The sequence below is a fragment of the Delphinus delphis genome, chromosome 4 (genome assembly GCF_949987515.2).
Source record: "Delphinus delphis chromosome 4, mDelDel1.2, whole genome shotgun sequence".
Lineage (NCBI taxonomy): Eukaryota > Metazoa > Chordata > Mammalia > Artiodactyla > Delphinidae > Delphinus > Delphinus delphis.
This window is the reverse complement of record NC_082686.1, coordinates 52,391,996-52,413,981: the sequence shown is the minus strand read 5'-3', so window position 1 is coordinate 52,413,981 and position 21,986 is coordinate 52,391,996. Positions and strand designations below refer to the sequence as shown.

Here is a 21,986-nt window from a genome sequence, read left to right as displayed (position 1 = left end):
CAATAAAGTTATGTAAATCCGTGACAAAAATGGCCATGCCGTGTTCTCCCAGAAACCAGGCTTCTGCTTGAAAGAGCAAAGTTTAAAAGTCTAGTCCCAAGTAGCTATTGGCCCATATCCAGCCTACTTCAAAAAGTTTCCATTTACACTACCACCCTATAAATTTCCTCCAGCATAAAACATGTTTATAAAGTTACAAATTTGAATGTAATTAAAGGTATATAGACATTTTATTATTATACTTTTTGATGTACTGCTTGATAAATTATGTACCAGTTAAAAACACTAAATGATCTCAAGGTGCATTCAATATCTGTAGCGTAGTTAACAAAAACACACGAAAAAAATATATATTCTATATTCTGTGGAAAATAACACAGCTTTGATAATGATCACTGTTAAAAATCTCCAATTCTGACTGATAACCTTTTTTTTTAAAGGAAATAGGTATAATTTTAAGGCAGTGGATAACCCAAAGGATTTAATTCCAATTTTCAATTACAGTGATTTACATAGTGACCTATGAAAATGGGAATGTTATCCATGATATTTTCAAACTGTCTCTCATTCATTGATTTGTTTTCTTATTTTGACAGAAAATAATTTACTAGCAGGTGTCTCTAAAGGTAAATGCTACCCAAATTCTACGTGATGTTTTTTTCAGAATAGGCAAAATTGTCAGTTTGGGAGCACCATTATTATGTGTGTGTCCATGCATGCGTGTGATTTCCTTGAGAGTCAGCTGGTGGCATGTACACAGAAGTAGTTCATCTGGTGCTTATCAACCTCACTCTTTGCCTCCTCTTCCCTAGTGATAAAAATCAGTTTTTGATTAGGGCAACGTGTGTCCCCAATCGTCACAAGCTGCCACCTTTGGGATTTAGGTGCTTGTGAGAGAGTCTGGGGGCATTACTGATAGCAATCAGAATCAGAAATGTACCTGCTCAGATTATCCATATAAACAATTGAAATAAAAGCGTCACATTATACACCAGATTAACAGCAACTCCCAGAACAAAGCTTACAGTGTATAAAAATAGCTACGTAAAAAATTTACATAAAAGGCAAACCAAAAAGGAATTCTCAGTGCAGACATTTACAGAAAAGAAAATCAAACCAACACAACATATGACCTATTATCATGGCTGCCAAAACTTGTTGTTATTGTTTGTAATTTCATTTCATTGTTTTATTTGAGATAATTCTCTAAAATCCTGTGACAGCTTGGTAGAATGAACTGCTTAACACTTGAACCATGAATTGCTGTCAATGTCTTTGTATATGTCTTAAATACAATCCACGTTCATGCTTCAATTGGTCTATATAGTTTTCTTTTCTCTGAAATGATGAAAAAAACCACAATTCAGATAAGTTACCATAGCAATCAATTTTCACAATCAACATATGCTTTGTACTGAAAGTGATACTTCATAAGAGCTTTTTTTTTTTTTCATAAGAGCTTTTTATAAAGCTCCACTGTCCCGGAACCTAACTGTAATCCCAGGTATTGCTGCAGCTCTTCAACTAATAATCTTTTTGAATTGTTGAAAGTATTTTTGTGAAAACTGCTTAATTCTTATGAAAAGTATAAGGTTTTTCAGGAAAATATTTCATTCTGTTTCTCTTCAGGTTAACAAACTCACTTATCCCTTCAAATCACACTCCATTTTGTGGGTTTTGTCCTCAAGCTCAATTTTCCTTTGAGAATTTACTCTATCTGATTTTGAAGAAAAAAGACGGCAAACTCTACATTTACAGAGGATTGAGGAATGAATCCTAGAGAAGCAGAAATAAGAATCAGGTGGGAATGCTGTGTACTTGGTCTCCAGTGGAAGGCAGGATAAGGGAAGGAATTCAGATCTCACTCCTTTCACCCAATCATTTTGAAATTCTGGTTTCCAGATTATAAAAATGTCTTATTTCAATCATTCTTATTTTTCTTTCCTGTGTGCATTCTTCTAATTGCAATTCTTTCCCTTGCTCCCTATCTCCTCTATGGGATTAATTTAGGTGACCTACTCGAATCATAACTTGCAGTTTATTTATAATGAACCAAAGTTTTACTATGGCTGTTGGGGATTTTTATATATTTGAGTAAACTATAGTAACACTATTCTCAAGGACACAAAAAATAATTTGTCCAAATGGCTTCTCTGTTTGACTGGCTCAAGAGAACATAAATAAAAATAAAAAGTTCAAATTGAAAGTGGCAATACCATGGAAACATACCTCTTTTGGAGATTATCTTAAAAATCACACTCATATAGCTATTATATATTGATGTATGCAATGTATATGCATGCATATATATTATATTGATATATACGTAATACACACATACATATATATGCACATATAGATCCATACACATATATAATATATACACTATTTGGAAAAGTGTGTGTGTGTACACACACACAAATTTGTTAGTCTGTTCATTAGAATGATTTGAGAGATGGCTGTATAAATATGCTGACACTCTTAAGTATATTAAATCCTTGGATTAAAATTTTTATATTTTAAAATTATTCTCATAATTGCTTTTAAAAATAAAGTATGAGAATTTCTTCTCATCTAATCAAAATATCAATTTATAAAATTAAGATTTTTGTACTCAGCAAAATTTTTGGCATTAGAATAAAAAATGCTCATTGAATGTTAAAATCTCAAAATTGATTTCAATTATTCTGAGGATAATGATTTTTATTCAGAGGATGGGGAATCCGTTGAGATTCCATACTTCTGAGAATACTTTCTGAGTAACCAAAGTTTCCTTTTGAAAAACTCTCTTCCTGTTTGAAAGCTGTAATTATAAGGTATCTTAATGTCAAGGCTTTCCCTTTCATCTCTAGGATGTTTCATACTTTCCTGGGAATTATTTCTGTAAACCTCAAACAGCCTACCCACCTGGACAACAAGTGGAACAGTTTCTCTCTTAGGCTTCTGTTTTGTGATTGTTTTCTTCTAACTTTTTGTTTTCTTCCAGATTACCAAGATCCTTGTTTACATGTTTTGATGCAGTCCTATGAGAGAATTAAACATTATCACATTGACACACACATATTTAACCTTTCTTATTTTTAATTTTAGGGTTCACATTAATGTATCTTTGAAAAGCAAATGTTATACATCTAATACAGGTAAGCCCCTAGGACAAACAATTCCACATCTGTGAGCCTTGACTGGTAACAGAACACATTCCACTGAAATTACCTTGGTTGTACTGTTGCATTAAATGTATGCTAAGAGAAAAAGAAGTCAGTTATTTTGAACACAGACTATACATACTTAGTTGCATCATGTTTTTGGCTGGGTTGATTTTCTTTCTACTTTCCGGGAAGTAATTATTATCATTTGATAGTCAAAATTTTCATTCTGGGAAAATACATCCTGCAAAAATTTTCTGAAGAAGTTTCATTAGGGGCTTTCAGTTTCTGCATTCCCTATTATGCATCCATGTTGAACCAATGTCCTGTATCCTAGCAGAAGATAAGGCAGCTCCAGTGTGGTGGTTCTCAAACTGTGGCCCCAGACCAGCAGTATCAGCACCCCCTGGGAACGTGACAGAAGTGAAAATTCTGAGGCCCCACCATAGAAGCATGTAAAAGAAACTCTGGGTATGGGGCCTGCAATCTATGACAAACAAGACCTCCTAGTGGTCCGGCTGCATGTAGTTTGAGAACCACTGCCCTAGTGGCTTCCAGGGTTACACACGACTACTAGATTCTCTCTTTTAAGAGCTGAAATCAGGTTTTCTTAAACACACAGCTAAATTCCTTGGTTTTGTGACCATTTGAGAGAAATCATAACTGTATTTCCAAGGGTGTACTATTTCCTTACCTCCTTCCTCCCTCCCTCCCCTCTCTCTTCCTTCCTTCCATTCCTCCTTTATTCCCTAACTCTCTCCTTGTTATAAGCACATCAGGGGAATCACAGTGATATGGTACTTCAAATTATTACTGCTATATAATTCCTAGTAATATTTCTACTTTTATATAAAAATTATATAGTACCAGACGTGTCTCTTGGTTAAGGAAGCTAGGGTAGAAAACTCCATTTTTCCCTAAAAGTATTTCTATGCTTTAAATAGAACTCCTTAACTCATTTGCTAAGAATCACAACTTAATAGTGTGATAGTGTTAAGAGTGTCCTAGTGTTAATAGTGTGTAACTGTGTATGATTTATGTCCAAGTGAGATAAAGACATATGGCTCATTCATACTGAGACATTCATTATATTTAGCCTAAATTTAATTTAATTTGTGATTTTAAAATTCTTAATTTAGCTTAAACTACAGCCTTCTAAATTGATTCATAAGCAGGAGAGCAACCTCAAACCTTGCCAACATGATTGAGTCCTATAATATGTGACAGTATATATATATATATGAATTTACATGTATAAAATAAAGGTATATATGCCATCTACATTATATATATCACATTATACATATATATATATACATATATACATATATATATATACACACATATATACATACCACAGATCTTTTGAGGTCTAGTCTCTTTTGCTAATAAGTTACTTAACTAGTAACGAATAAAATCTTAGTAACCTCAATAATATCCACACAAGATAATGTACCTATCATAAGAGTACAGTTCAATGAAAAAACTGGGTGCATGAATGTAACTAGTACCTAGTTCAAGAAATAAAATAGTTGCAGATGAAGAAATCCCCAATTATACTCCCTTCCAGTCACTTCTACTTCTCCAAAGGTTACTATAATCCTCATATCTCACAGAATGGTTTTACCTGGTTTTATAATTTGTTATAAATGGAATCATACCACATGTATTCATTTGTCTGCCTTTTATTTAAACTCAACTTTATGTTTGTGACATTCATATATAATGTTGCATGTAGTTGTAGGTTGTTTATTTTCATTGCTGTATAGCTTGTTATTGGGCTTATTTATCTATTTTACTGGTGACAGACATTCTTGCTCTTTATTCTTTCTGGGATTTCACTTATACATAAATAGACCTTTTGTGTGTGTCCCACATGTCTCTCATTTTCTTGTGTATCTTATCTATTCTTTTTCCTCTCTGTGCTTCAACTTGGATGTTTTCTATTGATCTGTATTCCAGTTTACTTCTCTTATGTTCTGCTGTGGCCAGTCTGCTTTTAAATTTATCCACCAAAGACCTATTTTTTTTTTAAAAGGTCAAGTCTTTTATTTATATATTTATTTATGGCTGCATTGGGTCTTCGTTGCTGTGCACGGGCTTTCTCTAGCTGTGGAAAGCAGGGGCCACTCTTTGCTGCAGTGCACGGGCTCTAGGCATGTGGGCCCCAGCAGCTGTGGCACACGGGGGCTCAGTAGTTGTGGCTCGTGGGCTCTAGAACGCAGGCTCAGAAGCTGTGGCGCATGGGCCCAGTTGCTCCGTGGCATGTGGGATGCTCCCAGACCAGGGCTCCAACCTGGCTCTCCTGCATTGGCAGGCAGATTCCTAACCACTGTGCCACCAGGGAAGTCCCCAAAGACCTATTTTTTAATATTATGTGAAGTCCCCAAAAACTTATTTTTTAATAGTATCTTTTTCAAGTCTAAAATGTCAATTTGATTTTTAAATATTTTAAAGTACATTTCTATTTTCTATTCCATTCATCTCCTTTGGCCATCTTTTCTTCCCCTTTCGATATCTTATTTATAGTTATTTTAATATCCTTGCCTGTTAACTACAATACCCAAATAATGCATAGATCTGCTTGTCTATTTTTCCTCTTGATTATTGATTATATTTTCTTGACTCTTTGCATATCTAGTCCTTTTTTTTTTTTGCATGACACCATATATAAAATAACAGAAGAGACTACATATGATGCTATTTTCCATCACATAAGGTCCCCCCTTTACTGCAGATAGGTGAGGAGATAGGGTCTGAAGCTCAGTTGCAGTTTTAGTAAGACTCAGTCTACCTCTGGTTTGTCCCTACTCCTAAGTCATGGACCTCTCAAGTTTCTGATTGAGACTCTGGCATGTTTTGCTTTCTTCAGATCTTAAACACAGAGAGATCCAGCTCTTCCATTCAGTGAGTCTCTACCCAGACCTCCAGCCATCTGTCCCATGACACTTCAAATGTGGCCAATCTCTTTAGTCTCCCTGAGTTGAGTGTAAGCTCCTTGATAATAAGGACCATGTTTTATTATATCTTACTGTCTGATTATAGTAGGCATCCAAAAGATATTTTTTTCCTGCATTGAACTAACTGACTTTATTACAGTTTATATCTAATCCCTTTTACTGCTCCTGATGATATTAGTGTTCAGCAACATGAAGTCAATACTGACCCAGCTGCTTTTTTACAGATAGGTAAAATAGAGAAAATACTACATTGAAATGACAGAACTTGAGTGACGTCTTACTCCAATGTTTTCAGGTAAAACTGAACAAAATTATATGCATAAACATGTACGTTGATTATTCTAATAGCACCTTGCTACATATTCTAATATATACTAATAACTATAATTTCTATAAATCAGTAAGATATTGTGGCAATCAAGGAAAACTACATGACTCTCGAAACCTTTTTCTTTTATTCTCCTTGCATCCTCTCAACTCCCTGACTTTTCCTTCATTCCTTTTCTCTCTACTTTTCTTTTCACTCCCTCTCTTTCTCTTTTATTCTTTCAAACTCACTTCATTAAATAATGTTCTTTCCTCCAAAGTAAAAATTCCAACTTGCAGGGAGCCAGTAGAGAGAGAGACAGATAAAAGAGTCAATGTTGTATAAGTATAAAAATAAAATGAAATAAAATAAATTTAGCAATGTAATAAATCAATTTTGCAATTGTGGTTGTTTTCAACCTACTTTGACCAGTATGGGAAGAAGGAAGTTATAATAAATTTGAGGACATAATATTTTCACAACTTAAAAATAAATCATGGACCAGTCCTCCCATCAGGAAACTTGCACAAGCCTCTTAGATAGCCTCATCCACCAGAGGGCAGACAGCAGAAGCAAGAACTACAATCCTGCAGCCTGTGGAACAAAAATGACATTCTCAGAAAGACAGACAAGATGAAAAGGCAGAGAGCTATTTACCAGATGAAGGAACAAGATAAAACCCCAGAAAAACAATTAAATGAAATGGAGATAGGCAACCTTCCAGAAAAAGAATTCAGAATAATGATAGTGAAGATGATCCAGGACCTTGGAAAAAGAATGGAGGCAAAGATCAGGAAGATGCAAGAAATGCTTAACGAAGACCTAGAAGAATGAAAGAACAAACAAACAGAGATGAACAATACAATAAATGAAATGAAAACTACACTAGAAGGACTCAATAGCAGAATAACTGAGGCAGAAGAACAGATAAGTGACCTGGAAGACAGAATGGTAGAATTCACTACTGTGGAACAGGATAAAGAAAACAGAATGAAAAGAAATAAAGACAGCCTAAGTGACCTCTGACACAACATTAAACGCAACAACATTCGCATTATAGGGGTCCCAGAAGGAGAAGAGAGAGAGAAAGGACCCGAGAAAATATTTGAAGAGATTATAGTCGAAAACTTCCCTAACATGGGAAAGGAAATAGCGACCCAAGTCCAGGAAGCACAGAGAGTCCCATACAGGATAAACCCAAGGAGAAACACACCAAGACACATAGTAATCAAATTGGCAGAAATTAAAGACAAAAGAGATTCTTGAAAGCAGCAAGGGAAAAACAACAAATAACATACAGGGGAACTCCCATAAGGTTAACAGCTGATTTCTCAGCAGAAACTCTACAAGCCAGAAGGGAGTGGCATGATATACTTAAAGTGATGAAAGGGAAGAACCTACAACCATGATTACTCTACCCGGCAAGGATCTCATTCAGATTCGATGGAGAAACCAAAAGCTTTACAGACAAGCAAAAGCTAAGAGAACTCAGTACCACCAAAACAGCTCTATAACAAATGCTAAAGGAACTTCTCTAAGTGGGAAACACTAGAGAAGAAAAGGACCAACAAAAACAAACCCAAAACAATTAAGAAAATGGTCATAGGAACATACATATTGATAATTACCTTAAACATGAATGGATTAAATGCTCCAAGCAAAAGACACAGGCTTGCTGCATGGATACAAAAACAAGACCCATATATATGCTGTCTACAAGAGACCCACTTCAGACCTAGGGACACATACAGACTGAAAGTGAGGGGATGGAAAAAGATATTCCATGCAAATGGAAATCAAAAGAAAGCTGGAGTAGCAATACTCATATCAGATAAAATAGACTTTAAAATAAAGAATGTTACAAGAGACAAGGAAGGACACTACCTAATGATCAAGGGACCAATCCAACAAAAAGATATAACAATTATAAATATATATGCACCCAACATAGGAGCACCTCAATACATAAGGCAACTGCTAAGAGCTATAAAAGAGGAAATTGACAGTAACACAATAATAGTGGGGGACTTTAACACCTCACTTACACCAATGAACAGATCATCCAAAATGAAAATAAATAAGGAAACAGAAGGTTTAAGTGACACAATAGACCAGATAGATTTAATTGATATTTATAGGACATTCCATCCAAAAACAGCAGATTACATTTCCTTCGCAAGTGCACACAGAACATTCTCCAGGATAGATCACATCTTGGGTCACAAATCAAGCCTCAGTAAATTTAAGAAAATTAAAATCATATCAAGCATATTTTCTGACCACAATGCTATGAGATTAGAAATGAATTACAGAGAAAACAACATAAAAAACACAAACACATGGAGGCTAAACAATACATTACTAAATAACAAAGAGACCACTGAAGAAATCAAAGAGAAACTCAAAATATACCTAGAGACAAAAGACAATGAAAACACAATGATCCAAATCCTATGGAATGCAGCAAAAGCAGTTCTAAGAGGAAGTTTATAGCTATAAAAGCGTACCTCAAGAAACAAGAAAAATCTCAAATAAAATATCTAATCTTACATCTAAAGGAAGTAGAGAAAGAAGAACAAACAAAACCCAAAGTTAGCAGAAGGAAAGAAATCATAAAGATCAGAGCAGAAATAAATGAAATAGAAACAAAGAAAGCAATAGGAAAGATCAATAAAACTAAAAGCTGCTTCTTTGAGAGGATAAACAAAAGTGATTAGCCAGATGCATCAAGGAAAAGAGGGAGAGGACTTAAATCAATAAAATTAGAAATGAAAAAGGAGAAATTACAACAGACAGTGCAGAAATACAAAGCATCCAAAGAGACTACTACAAGCAACTCTATGCCAATAAAATAGACAACCTGGAAGAAATGCACAAATTCTTAGAAAGGTGTAACCTTCCAGACTGAACCAGGAGGAAATAGAAAATATGAACAGACCAATCACAAGTAATGAAATTGACACTGTGATTAAAAATCTTCCAACAAACAGAAGTCCAGGACCAGATGGCTTCACAGGTGAATTCTATCAAACATTTAGTGAAGAGCTAACACCCCTCGTTCTCAAACTCTTCCAAAAAATTGCAGAGGAAGGAAAATTCTCAAACTCATTCTATGAGGCCACCATCACCCTGATACCAAAACCAGACGAAGGTACTACAAAAAAAGAAAATTACAGACCAATATCACTGATGAATATAGATGGAAAAATTCTCAACAAAATACTAGCAAACAGAATCCAACAACACATTAAAAGGATCATACACCATGATCAAGTGGGATTTATCCCAGGGATGCAAGGATTCTTCAATATATGCAAATCAATCAATGTGATACACCATATTCACAGACTGAAGAATAAAAACCATATGATCACCTCAATAGATGCAGGAAAAGCATGTGACAAAATTCCACACCCATTTGTGATAAACAGTCTCCAGAAAGTGGGCATAGAGGGAACCTACCTCAACATAATAAAGGCCATGTATGACAAACCCACAGCAAACGTCTCTCTCAATGGTGAAAAATTGAAAGCATTTCCTCTAAGATCAGGGACAAGACAAGGATGTCCACTCTCACCACTATTATTCAACACAGTTTTGGAAGTCCTAGCCACAGCAATCAGAGAAGAAAAAGAAATAAAATGAATAGAAATTGGAAAAGAAGAAGTAAAACTGTCAGTGTTCACAGATGACATGATAATATACACAGAGAATCCTAAAGATGCCACCAGAAAACTACTAGAGCCAATCAATGAAATTGGTAAAGTTGCAGGATACAAAATTAATGCAAAGAAATGTCTTGCATTCCTATACACTAATGATGAAAAATCTGAAAGAGAAATTAAGGAAAAACTCCCATTTACCACTGCAACTAAAAGAATAAAATATCTAGGAATAAACCTACCCAGGGAGACAAAGACCTGTATGCAGAAAACTATAAGACACTGATGAAAGAAATTAAAGATGATACCAACAGACGGAGAGATATACCATATTCTTGGATTGGAAGAATCAATATTGTGAAAGTGACTATACTACCCAAAGCAATCTACAGATTCAATGCAATCCCTATCAAATTACCAATGGCATTTTTTATGGAACTAGAACAAATAATCTTAAAATTTGTATGGAAACACAAAAGACCCTGAATAGCCAAAGCAGTCTTGAGCGAAAAAAATGGAGCTGGAGAAATCAGACTCCCTGACTTCAGACTATATTACAAAGCTACAGTAATGAAGACAATTTGGTACTGGCACAAAAACAGAAACATAGATCAGTGGAACAAGATAGGAAGCCCACAGATAAACCCACACACCTATGGCCAACTAATCTATGACAACGGAGGCATGGATATACAATGGAGAAAAGACAGTCTCTTCAATAAGTGGTGCTGGGAAAACTGGACAGTTACATGTAAGAGAATGAAATTAGAACACTCCCTAACACCGGACATAAAAAGAAACTCAAAATGGATTAGAGACCTAAATGTAAGACCAGACACTATAAAACTCTTAGAGGAAAACACAGGAAGAACACTCTTTGACATAAATCATGGCAAGATCTTTTTTGATCCACCTCCTAATGTAATGGAAATAAAAACAAAAATAAACAAATCGACGTAATGAATCTTCAAAGCTTTTGCACAGCAAAGGAAACCATAAACAAGAAGAAAAGACAACCCTCAGAATGGGAGAACATATTTGCAAATGAATCATCAGACAAAGGATTAATCTCCAAAATATATATATAGCTCATGAAACTCAATATTAAAAAAACAAACAACCCAATCCAAAAACGGGCAAAAGACCTAAATAGATATTTTTCCAAAGAAGACATACAGGTGGCCTAGAAGCACATGAAAAGCTGCTCAATGTCACTAATTATTAGAGAATTGCAAATCAAAACTACAATGAGGTATCACCTCACACCAGTTAGAATGGACATCATCAGAAAATCTACAAACAACAAATGCTGGAGAGGGTGTGGAGAAAAGGGAACCCTCTTGCACTGTTGGTGGGAATGTAAATTGATACAGTCACTAAGGAGAACAGTATGGAGGTTCCTTAATAAACTAGAAATAGAATCACCATATGACCCAGTAATGCCACTACTGGGCATATACCCAGAGAAAACCATAATTCAAAAAGACACATGCACCCCAAATATTCATTGCAGCAGTATTTACAGTAGCCAGGTCATGGAAGCAACCTAAATGCCCACCTACAGATGAATGGATAAAGAAGATGTGGTACATATATACAATGGAATATTACTCAGCCATAAAAGGAACGAAATTGGGTCATTTGTTGAGACGTGGATGGATCTAGAGACTGTCATACAGAGTGAAGTAAGTCAGAAAGAGAAAAACAAATATCGTATATTAACTCATATATGTGGAACCTAGAGAAATGGTACAGATGAACCAGTTTGCAGGTCAGAAATTGAGACACAGATGTAGAGAACAAACCTATGGACACCAAGGGGGGAAAGTGGCGTGGGGGTGGGGGTGGGGGTGTGATGAATTGGGTGATTGGGATTGTCATGTATACACTGATGTGTATAAAATTGATGACTAATAAGAACCTGCTGTATAAAAATAAATAAAACAAAATTCAAAAATTATAAACAAACAAACAATTAAATAAATAAAATAAAAAAAGCATGGACTATAAGAAGCTCTTGTAATAGTAATGATTAAAAAAGCAACCCACTTCTATTTTGTCAATCCTTACATTTATAACATTATAAACTCTCAGGAAAATACAGAATAAGCTATATGGCTATACTTGAGAGTAACAAGAAGAAATTAGAAACTGAAGGAAAGTTGACCCCTATACTGGGTGAGCTCTACTTTTGCATAAGTTTTCCTCTGAGGGCCTCTCCCATTTGCAGAGGCATAGGCTAACTAGAACTAAACCTTGAAATCAAGGGTAATAAAATCTCAAAAAAGGAGAGAGCCAAAGAGTGGTGAGGAGCCCAGATTTGTGTGTAAACTACACAAATGATCTCTAAACTGCATGTGTGGAAGAAATTTCATGTAGCCTAGAAGAAAGCAACACCTGGAAAGCTTAAAAACCTGACATAGATTTTAGCTGTTACCCATACAGAGGAGACAGAGTTTGTAGTTGAACCTCACCAAGCCAGGAGTTATTGGCAATCATGTCAATCTTTCTATTGAAATCCCAGAAAAACTTAGTAAAGACTATGTGTCAAGATTCAGCATTCACCCTAAGACAGATGTGAAATATAAAATGTAACAGTAACTGTGACATGATCAAGGAAATCAGCCAGTAATCTAATTCTCTGCCAGGAAAAACAATCCATATCCTTTAGCCTATACAGTAGAACCTAGGATCTCTACAACATATCACCAAACAAAGAATAGTTATGAATAAGAAGTTACCACACATAAAAATGAAGAGTAAAATAATGTAACACAAAGTCCAGAGAATGTCCTTGGATAATAGAGACTGGAAATAACAGTTAAGAACTTTAAATCAGTATTACATAACATGTTCAATGACTTAAAGAAACGTGTGGTAACAATGAGAGAACAGATAGAAATCTCAGTACTGAAAATGTAAATGAAAGTAATTCTACAACTTAAAACCACAATATTGGAAATTAACAATTCACTAAATTATCTTATCACCAGATTGGAGGTGCAGAATAAAGACTCAGTGAACGTAAGGACAAAAAATATAAATTATATATTCTAAAAAATTGAGAGAAAAATAATAGAAATAAAAGAAGCAGATCCTCAGTGACCTGTGGGAAAATAGTGAGCAATCTAACAAATGTGTAATTGGAGTCCCAGTAGGAGAAGCAAAAGAGAATTGCGGCATAAAATATATTTGAAGAAACAATGAAAAATATTCCTAGATTTGTTGATGTCCATTAACTTGCATCCAAAATGGTCAGCAGCTCCCAAGGAGGAATGATAAAAAGAAAAACACATCTAATTACATCATACTGAAAGTAACTGAAAGCAAATATAAAGACAATGATTTGAAAGTAGCCATAGAAAATTTGTTCAGGGGAACAATGACATGAAAAGCAGCTGATGTCTCATCAAGAAAACAATGCATAACAAAGTTAATTCAACATCTTTAAAATGCTGGAAAAAAACCCTCAAACTAGAATTTTATATCTAGTAAAAATATATTTTAGTCAAAAGCAAAATAAAGACATGTTAAATTGAATAAAAGAAAACTGGGAAAAATTATCACTAGCAGACCTGTGCTAAAAGAAGTATTAAAGAAAGTTCTTTGGTTGAAGGAAAATGATACTGGATGGAAACTCAGATATATAAGAAAGAATGAATATAGATTGTATATGTGCTAAAATATAAAATACTATTAAAATTTTTTTACAAAGACAACCAACTATTTAATGCTATATATATCGCATTATATACGACCTTTGAAAAATTGTATTTTCATTTAACCTCTTCCATCTTTTTTGCTCTTGTTGTCATATCCATTACAACTGCATACATTATAAACCTCACACTACAATTATATGGAGGAGGATAAATGAAGTTATAATGTTTTGGGGTTTTAGATTATTACATAAGTTGACTGTTATAAACTGAGTTCTTATTGAAATTCCTAGAGCAACCACAATAAAAGAATACAAAGACATATAGTTAAAAGGCCAGTAGATAAATTAAAATGTAATACTAAAACTTATTGGAGTGTCTCAAAAGAAGGCAGGAAAAGAGAAACAGAGGACAACTAGAAAACAAATAGGGAGCTGGTGGTCTTAAATGTAAATATATCAATAATTAAGTAAAATGTGACTTGGCTAAATCCTCCAATTATAAAATAAAAATTGTCAGACTACAATAAACAATCAAGACTCAACTACATGCTGTATACAAGGGGTTAAGATTTTTCTGAAAGGTCCGGATAGTAAATATCTTAGTCTTGTAGGCCACATGGATTTGTTTCAACTCTTCTGGCTTTGCAGCATAAAACAACACAGGTAACATGTAAAGAAATGGGCACGGCTGTGCTACCATAAAACTTTATTTATGAAATTAAGCAGCAGCCTGGGAGTCATAGTTTGATCAGTCTCTCTGTACATGAGATGCACTTTAAATATAAAGAGATAACTGAAAATAAAAGGGTAGAAAAAGATACACATGTACACTGTAAGCATATGAAAACAGTATGGCTATATTAATATCTGACAATGTAAAATTCAACACAAGGAGTATTACAACCATAATGAGAGACATTTAATAATTATAACAGGTTCAATACATAAGCAGGTCACAGCAATTGTTAGTGTATGTTCCTAATGAAAGCCTAAAGCAAAAAGTGACAGAACTAAAGGGAGAAATAGCCAAATATACAATATTAGAGAATATAACAGATCTTTCTCAGTAGCTGATAGGGTAAATGGACTAAAATTCAGTAAGCATGATCATAATGAAATAACTAGTACTGGGCTAGCTCTAGTACTGGAAATGTATGCTTGTAACCTTCTTATCAATGCATTATATGTGAAGTGATTTCATATAATTTGAAAAAAATCTATAAGAATAAGAGGATTTAAACAAACTATTATCTACTTTAACATAATATACTATAGAACACTCTACCCATCAGCCACCATACAAGTATTTTCAAGTGTTGAGTAGCATCCACCTGGAAATACTGCATGCCTGCATGCTAGGCCAAAAAAAACAAAAACAAAAACAAAAAAAAACTCAATGCATTCAAAAGACTAAAAGCATACAGACTAGGCTGTCTGAACAAAATGGAATTAGATGAGAAATGTTTTGAAGTTAATAGAGTTCTAGTTACATGGCTCCAAAGTAGAAACCACAAGAGGAATATAAAAATATTTTGAACTGAGTAAATATGAAAATATAACATACTGAAATTTGTGGAATGCAGCTAACCCATTGCTGAGAGGGAGATTAAAATTTTAAAAGCTTAAGTTATAAAAAAAGAAATGCTAACATCAGTGATCTAAATTTTTCATTTACTTCATGAAATTAGAGAAAGAAGAGCAAGTCAAACTCTAAATAACTAGAAGAAAGAAAATAGTAATGACAAGAGCAGAAAAAAATTTAAATTGACAATAAGCAATAGAAACAAAAACAAAGCAAAAAGTTAGTTATTTGAAATCATCAAGAAAATTGAAAGCTCCCTAAAAAGATGATACATGATATATGATATATGATAAAGGAACAAAACATAAATTAAGAAAATTACAGAACAATATTCCTCATGAATGTAGACAAAAAAATCCTTAATGAAACATTGGCAAATAGTATCCATCAATATATATATAAATTATGATACATCATAATAGAGTGGGATTTTTTCCAGGAATGCAAGATTGGCTTAACATTCAATCATCAATCAATGTAACTTACCATTGTATCAGAATAAAAAATATGAGAAAACAATATGATTATTTTTAGAAATAATGTAGATACAGATAGAATATAATATAGATGTAGATATAGAAATGGCATTTGAGAAAATTCAACAATGATTTGTTATAGAAACTCTTAGTAATCTAAGAATATTAAAAAATTTCTTCAACCTGTTAAAGGACATTGTGTTGGAAGGAATTTGGCCTTGCCCAAAGAGAGGTCTGGCCTTCGTGCTCAGTTCCTGGGAGATAATCTCTAAATAGTTAGAATTTTCTGAGTGATAAGAGTGGCTTTCTTATTTGTGGGGGCTTCTTGGATCACACCTGATAGTTTATGCTGAGGAGATGTCTCAGGGCAGGGCCATCAACACCCAATCATCTTGGGGTGGAGACTGGCCACACCTGAAAGAACAATCATACAGTTTAGGATGGGGGCTTTGGGCCATTTGATATCAGCCTGACATCTGGGGAAGGGAGAGGCTGGAGATTGAGTTCAACCACATGGGTAATTAATCAATCAATCATGCCCATGTAATGAAGTCTCAACAAAAACTTTGGACACCAAAGTTCAGGTGAGCTTCTCAGATCAGCAATACTCCATGCTTTTGCCACTCATTGAGGCCAGTAGAGTAACAGGTCCCTGAGGACAAAGGAAACTTCACATTTAGAATCCTCCCAGACTCTGCCCTGCACTTCTCTTCTCTTAGTCAATTTTAATGTATCCTTTACTTGTCATGAATATAACCATGAGTTCTGTGAGTATTCTAGCAAATTATCAAACCTGAGCTTGAGTTGATAGCAGAAATGAGGGTAGTCTTATGTGAACTCTTCTCTCTAACTATGTATTTGGACCCTAACTCCTTGCAGCTGGAGTCAGAAGTCTTGGGCAGACATGGCAGTCTGGAGGACACTACCCTTAACTAACTCTGAGTAGGGAAATATGAAAAACGTACAGCTAATATCATACATAATGGCAAATACTGAACAATTCAATCTCTAAGATTGAGAATATGTAAAGATGTCTGCTCTCCACATTTCTATTCAACATTGTATTGAAAGTCTCTATGAGGGCAAAAAAATAAATAAAAAGCATATGAAATGGAAGAAAAGAAGTAACATTATTTCTATTTGCAGATAAAATGATTGTTTTCATAGAAATCTTAAGGAATTCACAGAACAACTAACAGAACAAGTGAATTTAGGAAGATGGTTGTATGCATTTCAACAGCAAAAATTAATTATATTTCTATATACTAATATTAAAATGGAAAATAAAACTCACAGAATAATTGCATTTATAATAGCTGCAAAGTACATAAAACATAAGAATGAACTTTGTAAGACATATCAACTGTCTACATTAAAATTTATAAAATATTGCTAAGAAAAAAAGGAAAATATTTAAGTAAATGGAGAGATATAGGATGGTCATGGTTTGGAAGACTAAATATTTTTAAGATGTTAAGTATATCCAAACTTATCTAGAAATTCAAAGCAACCATAGTCTCACAAAGCTTTAAAAATTGGGGTGGGGGGGAGGTAGAAAGTAACAAGTTGCTCAAGTTTATATGGAAACACAAAGATATAAAATTACTAACACAAGCAGAACATCAAAGTTGAAGGACTATTATGATGATGAGGATGAAGATGAGGATGACAAATATGCCAAGGCCAAAAGGAAGTTTTTTAACCAATGGTGCTAGAATGACTTGATATGTATATGCTATATATATATATATATATAGCATAAAACAAGCAAATAAACTAACTTTATCTTGCACCACACACAAAATAGCAGATATATACTCAAATGTAAAACTATAAAATTTCTAGAAAAAGACATAGAGAAATATCTTTTCCACTTTGGAATAAGCAAAGATTTTGTAGAGTGGACACGGAAAGCAGTAAATATAATAGGAAAAAATTGATAAGTTGTTATTCATCAAAATTAAAAACTGCTCATCAAAAGACAGCATTAAGAAAAGAATAATCAAACCACAGACTTCGGCAACATATTTACAATATATAACAAAGGTTTTTGATATAGAATATGTAAAGAACCCTTACAGAGCAATTACATAAGACAAATAACAATAAAATCATAGGCAAAAGATTTGAATAGTTGCTGTACAAAAGAAGCTCACCAATAAGTACATGGAGCTTAAAATCATTAGGTCTCAGGGAAATGCAAGTTAAACCCAAAATTAGATATCATTTCACACCTCCTAGAATGGCTAAAATTAAACAGAACAACACCACCAAATTTATGCAAAGATGTAAAAGAACTGAAACTTTATATATTGCTGGTGGGGCTGCAAATAGGACAACTACTTTGAGAAAGCTGTTTGGCAATTTCTCATGAACAAGTATCTACCCTACAGCCTAGCAGTTCCATTTCTAGGTATTTGCCCAAGAGAATGAAAACATATGCCCACGAAAAATGCTTATATAGAAAGTTGGTTTTAGCCATATTATTCATGACAGCCATACTGGCTTGAAACTATCCAAGTGTCCATAGATAAGAGAATGGATTAAAATAATGTGATATATTCTAACAACGGACCACTACTCAGCAATTCTAAACAATTAAATCATTAATACATGTATTGATATCTCAGAAACACTGTGTTAAAGGAAAGAAGCCAGATACGAGTACATTCTGTATAGTTCCATTTATATTAGGTTCCAGATTAAGAAAACATAATCTCTGGTGATAACAATCAGCATAGTGGTTGCCTAAGGGAAAAAGGATGGCAGGGCTGGACAGGAAGGAATTCTAAGGGAACTTTCTGAGGTGATGGGATGCTCTATATCATGACTGGAGTAATGGTTACAAAGGTATATAAATTTATCAAAACAGATTTAATTGCATATTTAATGTAAGCGAGTTTTACCTTAATATAACAACATTATACAGCGAAAAGCTAAAGCATGATCCTTACGGCCAGGGAGTGAAAGAACCAGGCAAAAAGTACAATGAGAATCTGGATACCTTTTCCATTTCCAATACTACTTACTTTCTAGGTGGATTTAGTATTTGTCTAGGGATGAAAAGTGGTTTCTGTGATTTTACCAAATTCTGTCAAATAAAAGAAGGAGGTATTCAGAGGAAAGGAGTAATTAGAATTCCCTCGAAGGAATTCTGTGGTATTCAGGGCAAATCATAATATCTTTCAGCATACCTTTCAGGTAAAATCAGGCTAAGAATCACTGCTCTCAGTCCGGCATTACAAAAAAGCATTTGTTAAGAGCAACATGAAACATATTTGTAGAATAAGAGCTGAATAACTTCAAACTGATATTTTTCTTATTTTAAAGTTACAAAACAAAAGTAAAAACAATCTCCCTTCTTTTCTTAATTTCACTCTCCAAAATCATAACTGCTAACACTCTTATAATGCCTTAATGTGCCAGGCACTGTTCTAAGTGCTGCATAGGTATTAAATTATTTTAGCCTTAGGATATCTCTGTTTTACATTGAGACTAATAAACTTGCTTGTGGTCATAGAGCTAGCAAGTAGCAAAACCAGGATTCAAGCTCCAGCAGTCTGGCTTCCCAGTCCTGTTCCAAGTTATACAAATAAGCTAAGTGTTAACCACTGTGAAATGTACTAAATAGAAATAAAAATAGTGTTGCTGCTGGGGGAAGGGGTATTCACTGAGTCTATGTATATAAGATTTACTTGGAATTTTTAATGAATTTCTCCATTTTTGTTACTGAGAGTCCACTCTCTCTTGCAGGGAAAAGCCTCTAAAAATTATTCTGATTACTTTTGGGCTCAGTTTTGAGATTGATGTGGTAAAAATAATATAATTTTATGGAAGTGTCCTTTTTAATTTGGGGAAATTTCAGAGATTTGAAAGCAGGTTAGATTTCCATCTACTACTGGAAGAGAACAAAAATTTATTTAAACCATTCCCTTTAGCAATATTTTCAGTCAACATTTTTTTTTCAGTCAACTGATTTGAGGGATGAGTTTAAGGCATTAATAAAGAACGAGCACTTGGGTTAAAATAAAAATTGTTACAATTATTTGTCTTAAATGTTCTCAATCAGTCAGCTTTTTTTATAACTTTAAAATGAGATAAAATTTAAATAATAGAATCACAATAAATTAATATTGGAAGACTCTCTAATTAGTGAGGCAGAGAGAAGAGTCTTGACCTTGGGGTCAGTGAGTCTGGGTTCTCATCCTCATGTGTCAAGACTTAGCTGCAAGTCCCTGGACAAGTCCCTCCTCTTAAGATGCTTGCCCTTCTGTAAATAGGGGACAATACGATCTACTCACAGGGCTGGTGTGAGGATAAATGTATAGTGTATGTGAAAGCCCCCAGCAGGTGACAGGGACTCACAAAACTGATGGTGAGTAATGGACAGCTGCCCAGGCCACATAGCTACTGAGTGGCCAAAGGGAGTTCAGTCCTCGCTCTCAACTCCCATTCTGTGTTATTTCTGTAAGTGCAGGGCTATTAAAGGTTCAAGTTGCTTTTAAATAACTTTTTAGAAGATTCTTAAACATTTTTGTGAGATTTTCCCCAGTACCATAAACTTGTTTCTAGATCTCCTTGAAAGGAAGTAGGGAACTAATCTAGTGGTGTCTTCTAAGTGTGCCTTTATTTATTTAATTTTTTTGGTACGCGGGCCTCTCACTGTTGTGGTCTCTCCCGTTGTGGAGCACAGGCTCCTGACGCGCAGGCTCAGCGGCCATGGCTCACGGGCCCAGCCACTCCGCGGCATGTGGGATCTTCCTGGACCGGGGCACAAACGCGTGTCCCCTGCATCGGCAGGCGGACTCTCAACCACTGCACCACCAGGGAAGCCCAGTGTGCCTTTATTTTAATGCTTCAGAGTTGCTAAGAGACTGGATGGAGGTGTTATTAATGCTACAGTAGAGATCATATTGCAGTATATAAATGTATCAAATCAACATGTGGTACACCTTAGATTTATACATTGTTATACGTCAATTATATCTCAGCTAACAAATAGGTTAGAGGGGGATGAAGGAGATAGGAAAAGTGAAGGAGGATAGGAGTTGCACACATAACCAGTACATCACAATCCTGGAATGCAGTGTCATTTGAAAAGATACATAAAGTGTTATAACAGAAATGTATATTTGGAAAATAAAAACAATACCCCTGTAAAATAATTCACACATGAAAGAGTTCATAAGACTTTAGGTTTCCCAAGTGTAGGCATATGTATAACAAATTTGAAAACTCAGAGGCAACATGAGGAATTATTATCACTTCCTCATTTAGAGGGGCATTTTCTGTGATTTCTCATTTATAGCATGCCTGAGACACAGCACAGAAGGGCACCAGGACTATGGGTATTTAAGACTGGGACCCTGGAGGTGTGGAATTGCCACTTTCAGCAAACCAGCCATTGATACCTGTGCAGGTAATTAGGGTCATACCCATGAGAATAGTTATTTTTCTTTCTTCCCTGGTCACAGCTCTCAGCAAAGTAAGTTTCCTCCTGGGCCAAGCTTAATAAAGAGCTAGAGGAGGAGAGGAGGGCTCTAACCACTGCATCTTAGAAAGACAGTTGTCAGCAATTTCTGGGTTTGAAGAAGGAAACAAAGAAGAATAAATAGTTGGACTTATTACAAGTTTCAATTTGATATCCTTAGCATTTCTAAGACTCTCCAAAGAAACTCTCCATTAAAATAGATTTCCTAATGTCTTCAGTGAAAAATAGAGAATGGCTTTCACTTGGGCAATAGTAAATATGGGAACCACCATTATGTAAAGTATCAGTAGATCAAAATAAATGTAACAGTACTGAATATGCATGAAAGCAGGATGCCACTGGCATGTATTCAGCATCATCGTTCAAAGTGTTTCCTTTAGGTGGGTAATGTGCTAACACAGCCTAGGCAGAGGCAGATGCTTGAGGAACAGGATTTCCCTTCACCTTTGAAACAATAATTAAACCAAACACATGAAATTAAAAAAAATAAAGTGAAATGCTAGAAGAGATAAAAATTGAAAACATTATGTTTTGATGCTCTCTCTTTCCTCTGGAAATGTTTCAGTTCACGTGTAGTAGGAGAGGGCAGGGCCATGAATGGTTCTGCCCTTTGGGTGGCCAATGACCTTGTGATTGACTAAAGGGGGACTCCAGCATTTCCACATTATCTTATTTCCCCTCTAGTCTCCCCTGTTGTTTAT

The 21,986-nt window shown here is 34.8% G+C and overlaps 1 protein-coding gene across 2 annotated transcripts in view; it reads right to left on the bottom strand.

Annotated features, from left to right (window-relative positions):
- Positions 1 to 2,907: 2,907 nt before the first annotated feature.
- Positions 2,908 to 21,986, bottom strand: part of ALCAM (activated leukocyte cell adhesion molecule) — a 197,591-nt gene continuing 178,512 nt past the window's right edge. For both annotated transcript variants that reach the window (XM_060010591.1, XM_060010592.1), the window contains one exon: positions 2,908 to 3,023. In XM_060010591.1, coding sequence (XP_059866574.1) covers positions 2,936 to 3,023 — 88 coding nt within the window. In that variant the 3' untranslated portion in view covers positions 2,908 to 2,935. The remainder of the gene's footprint in view (positions 3,024 to 21,986) is intronic.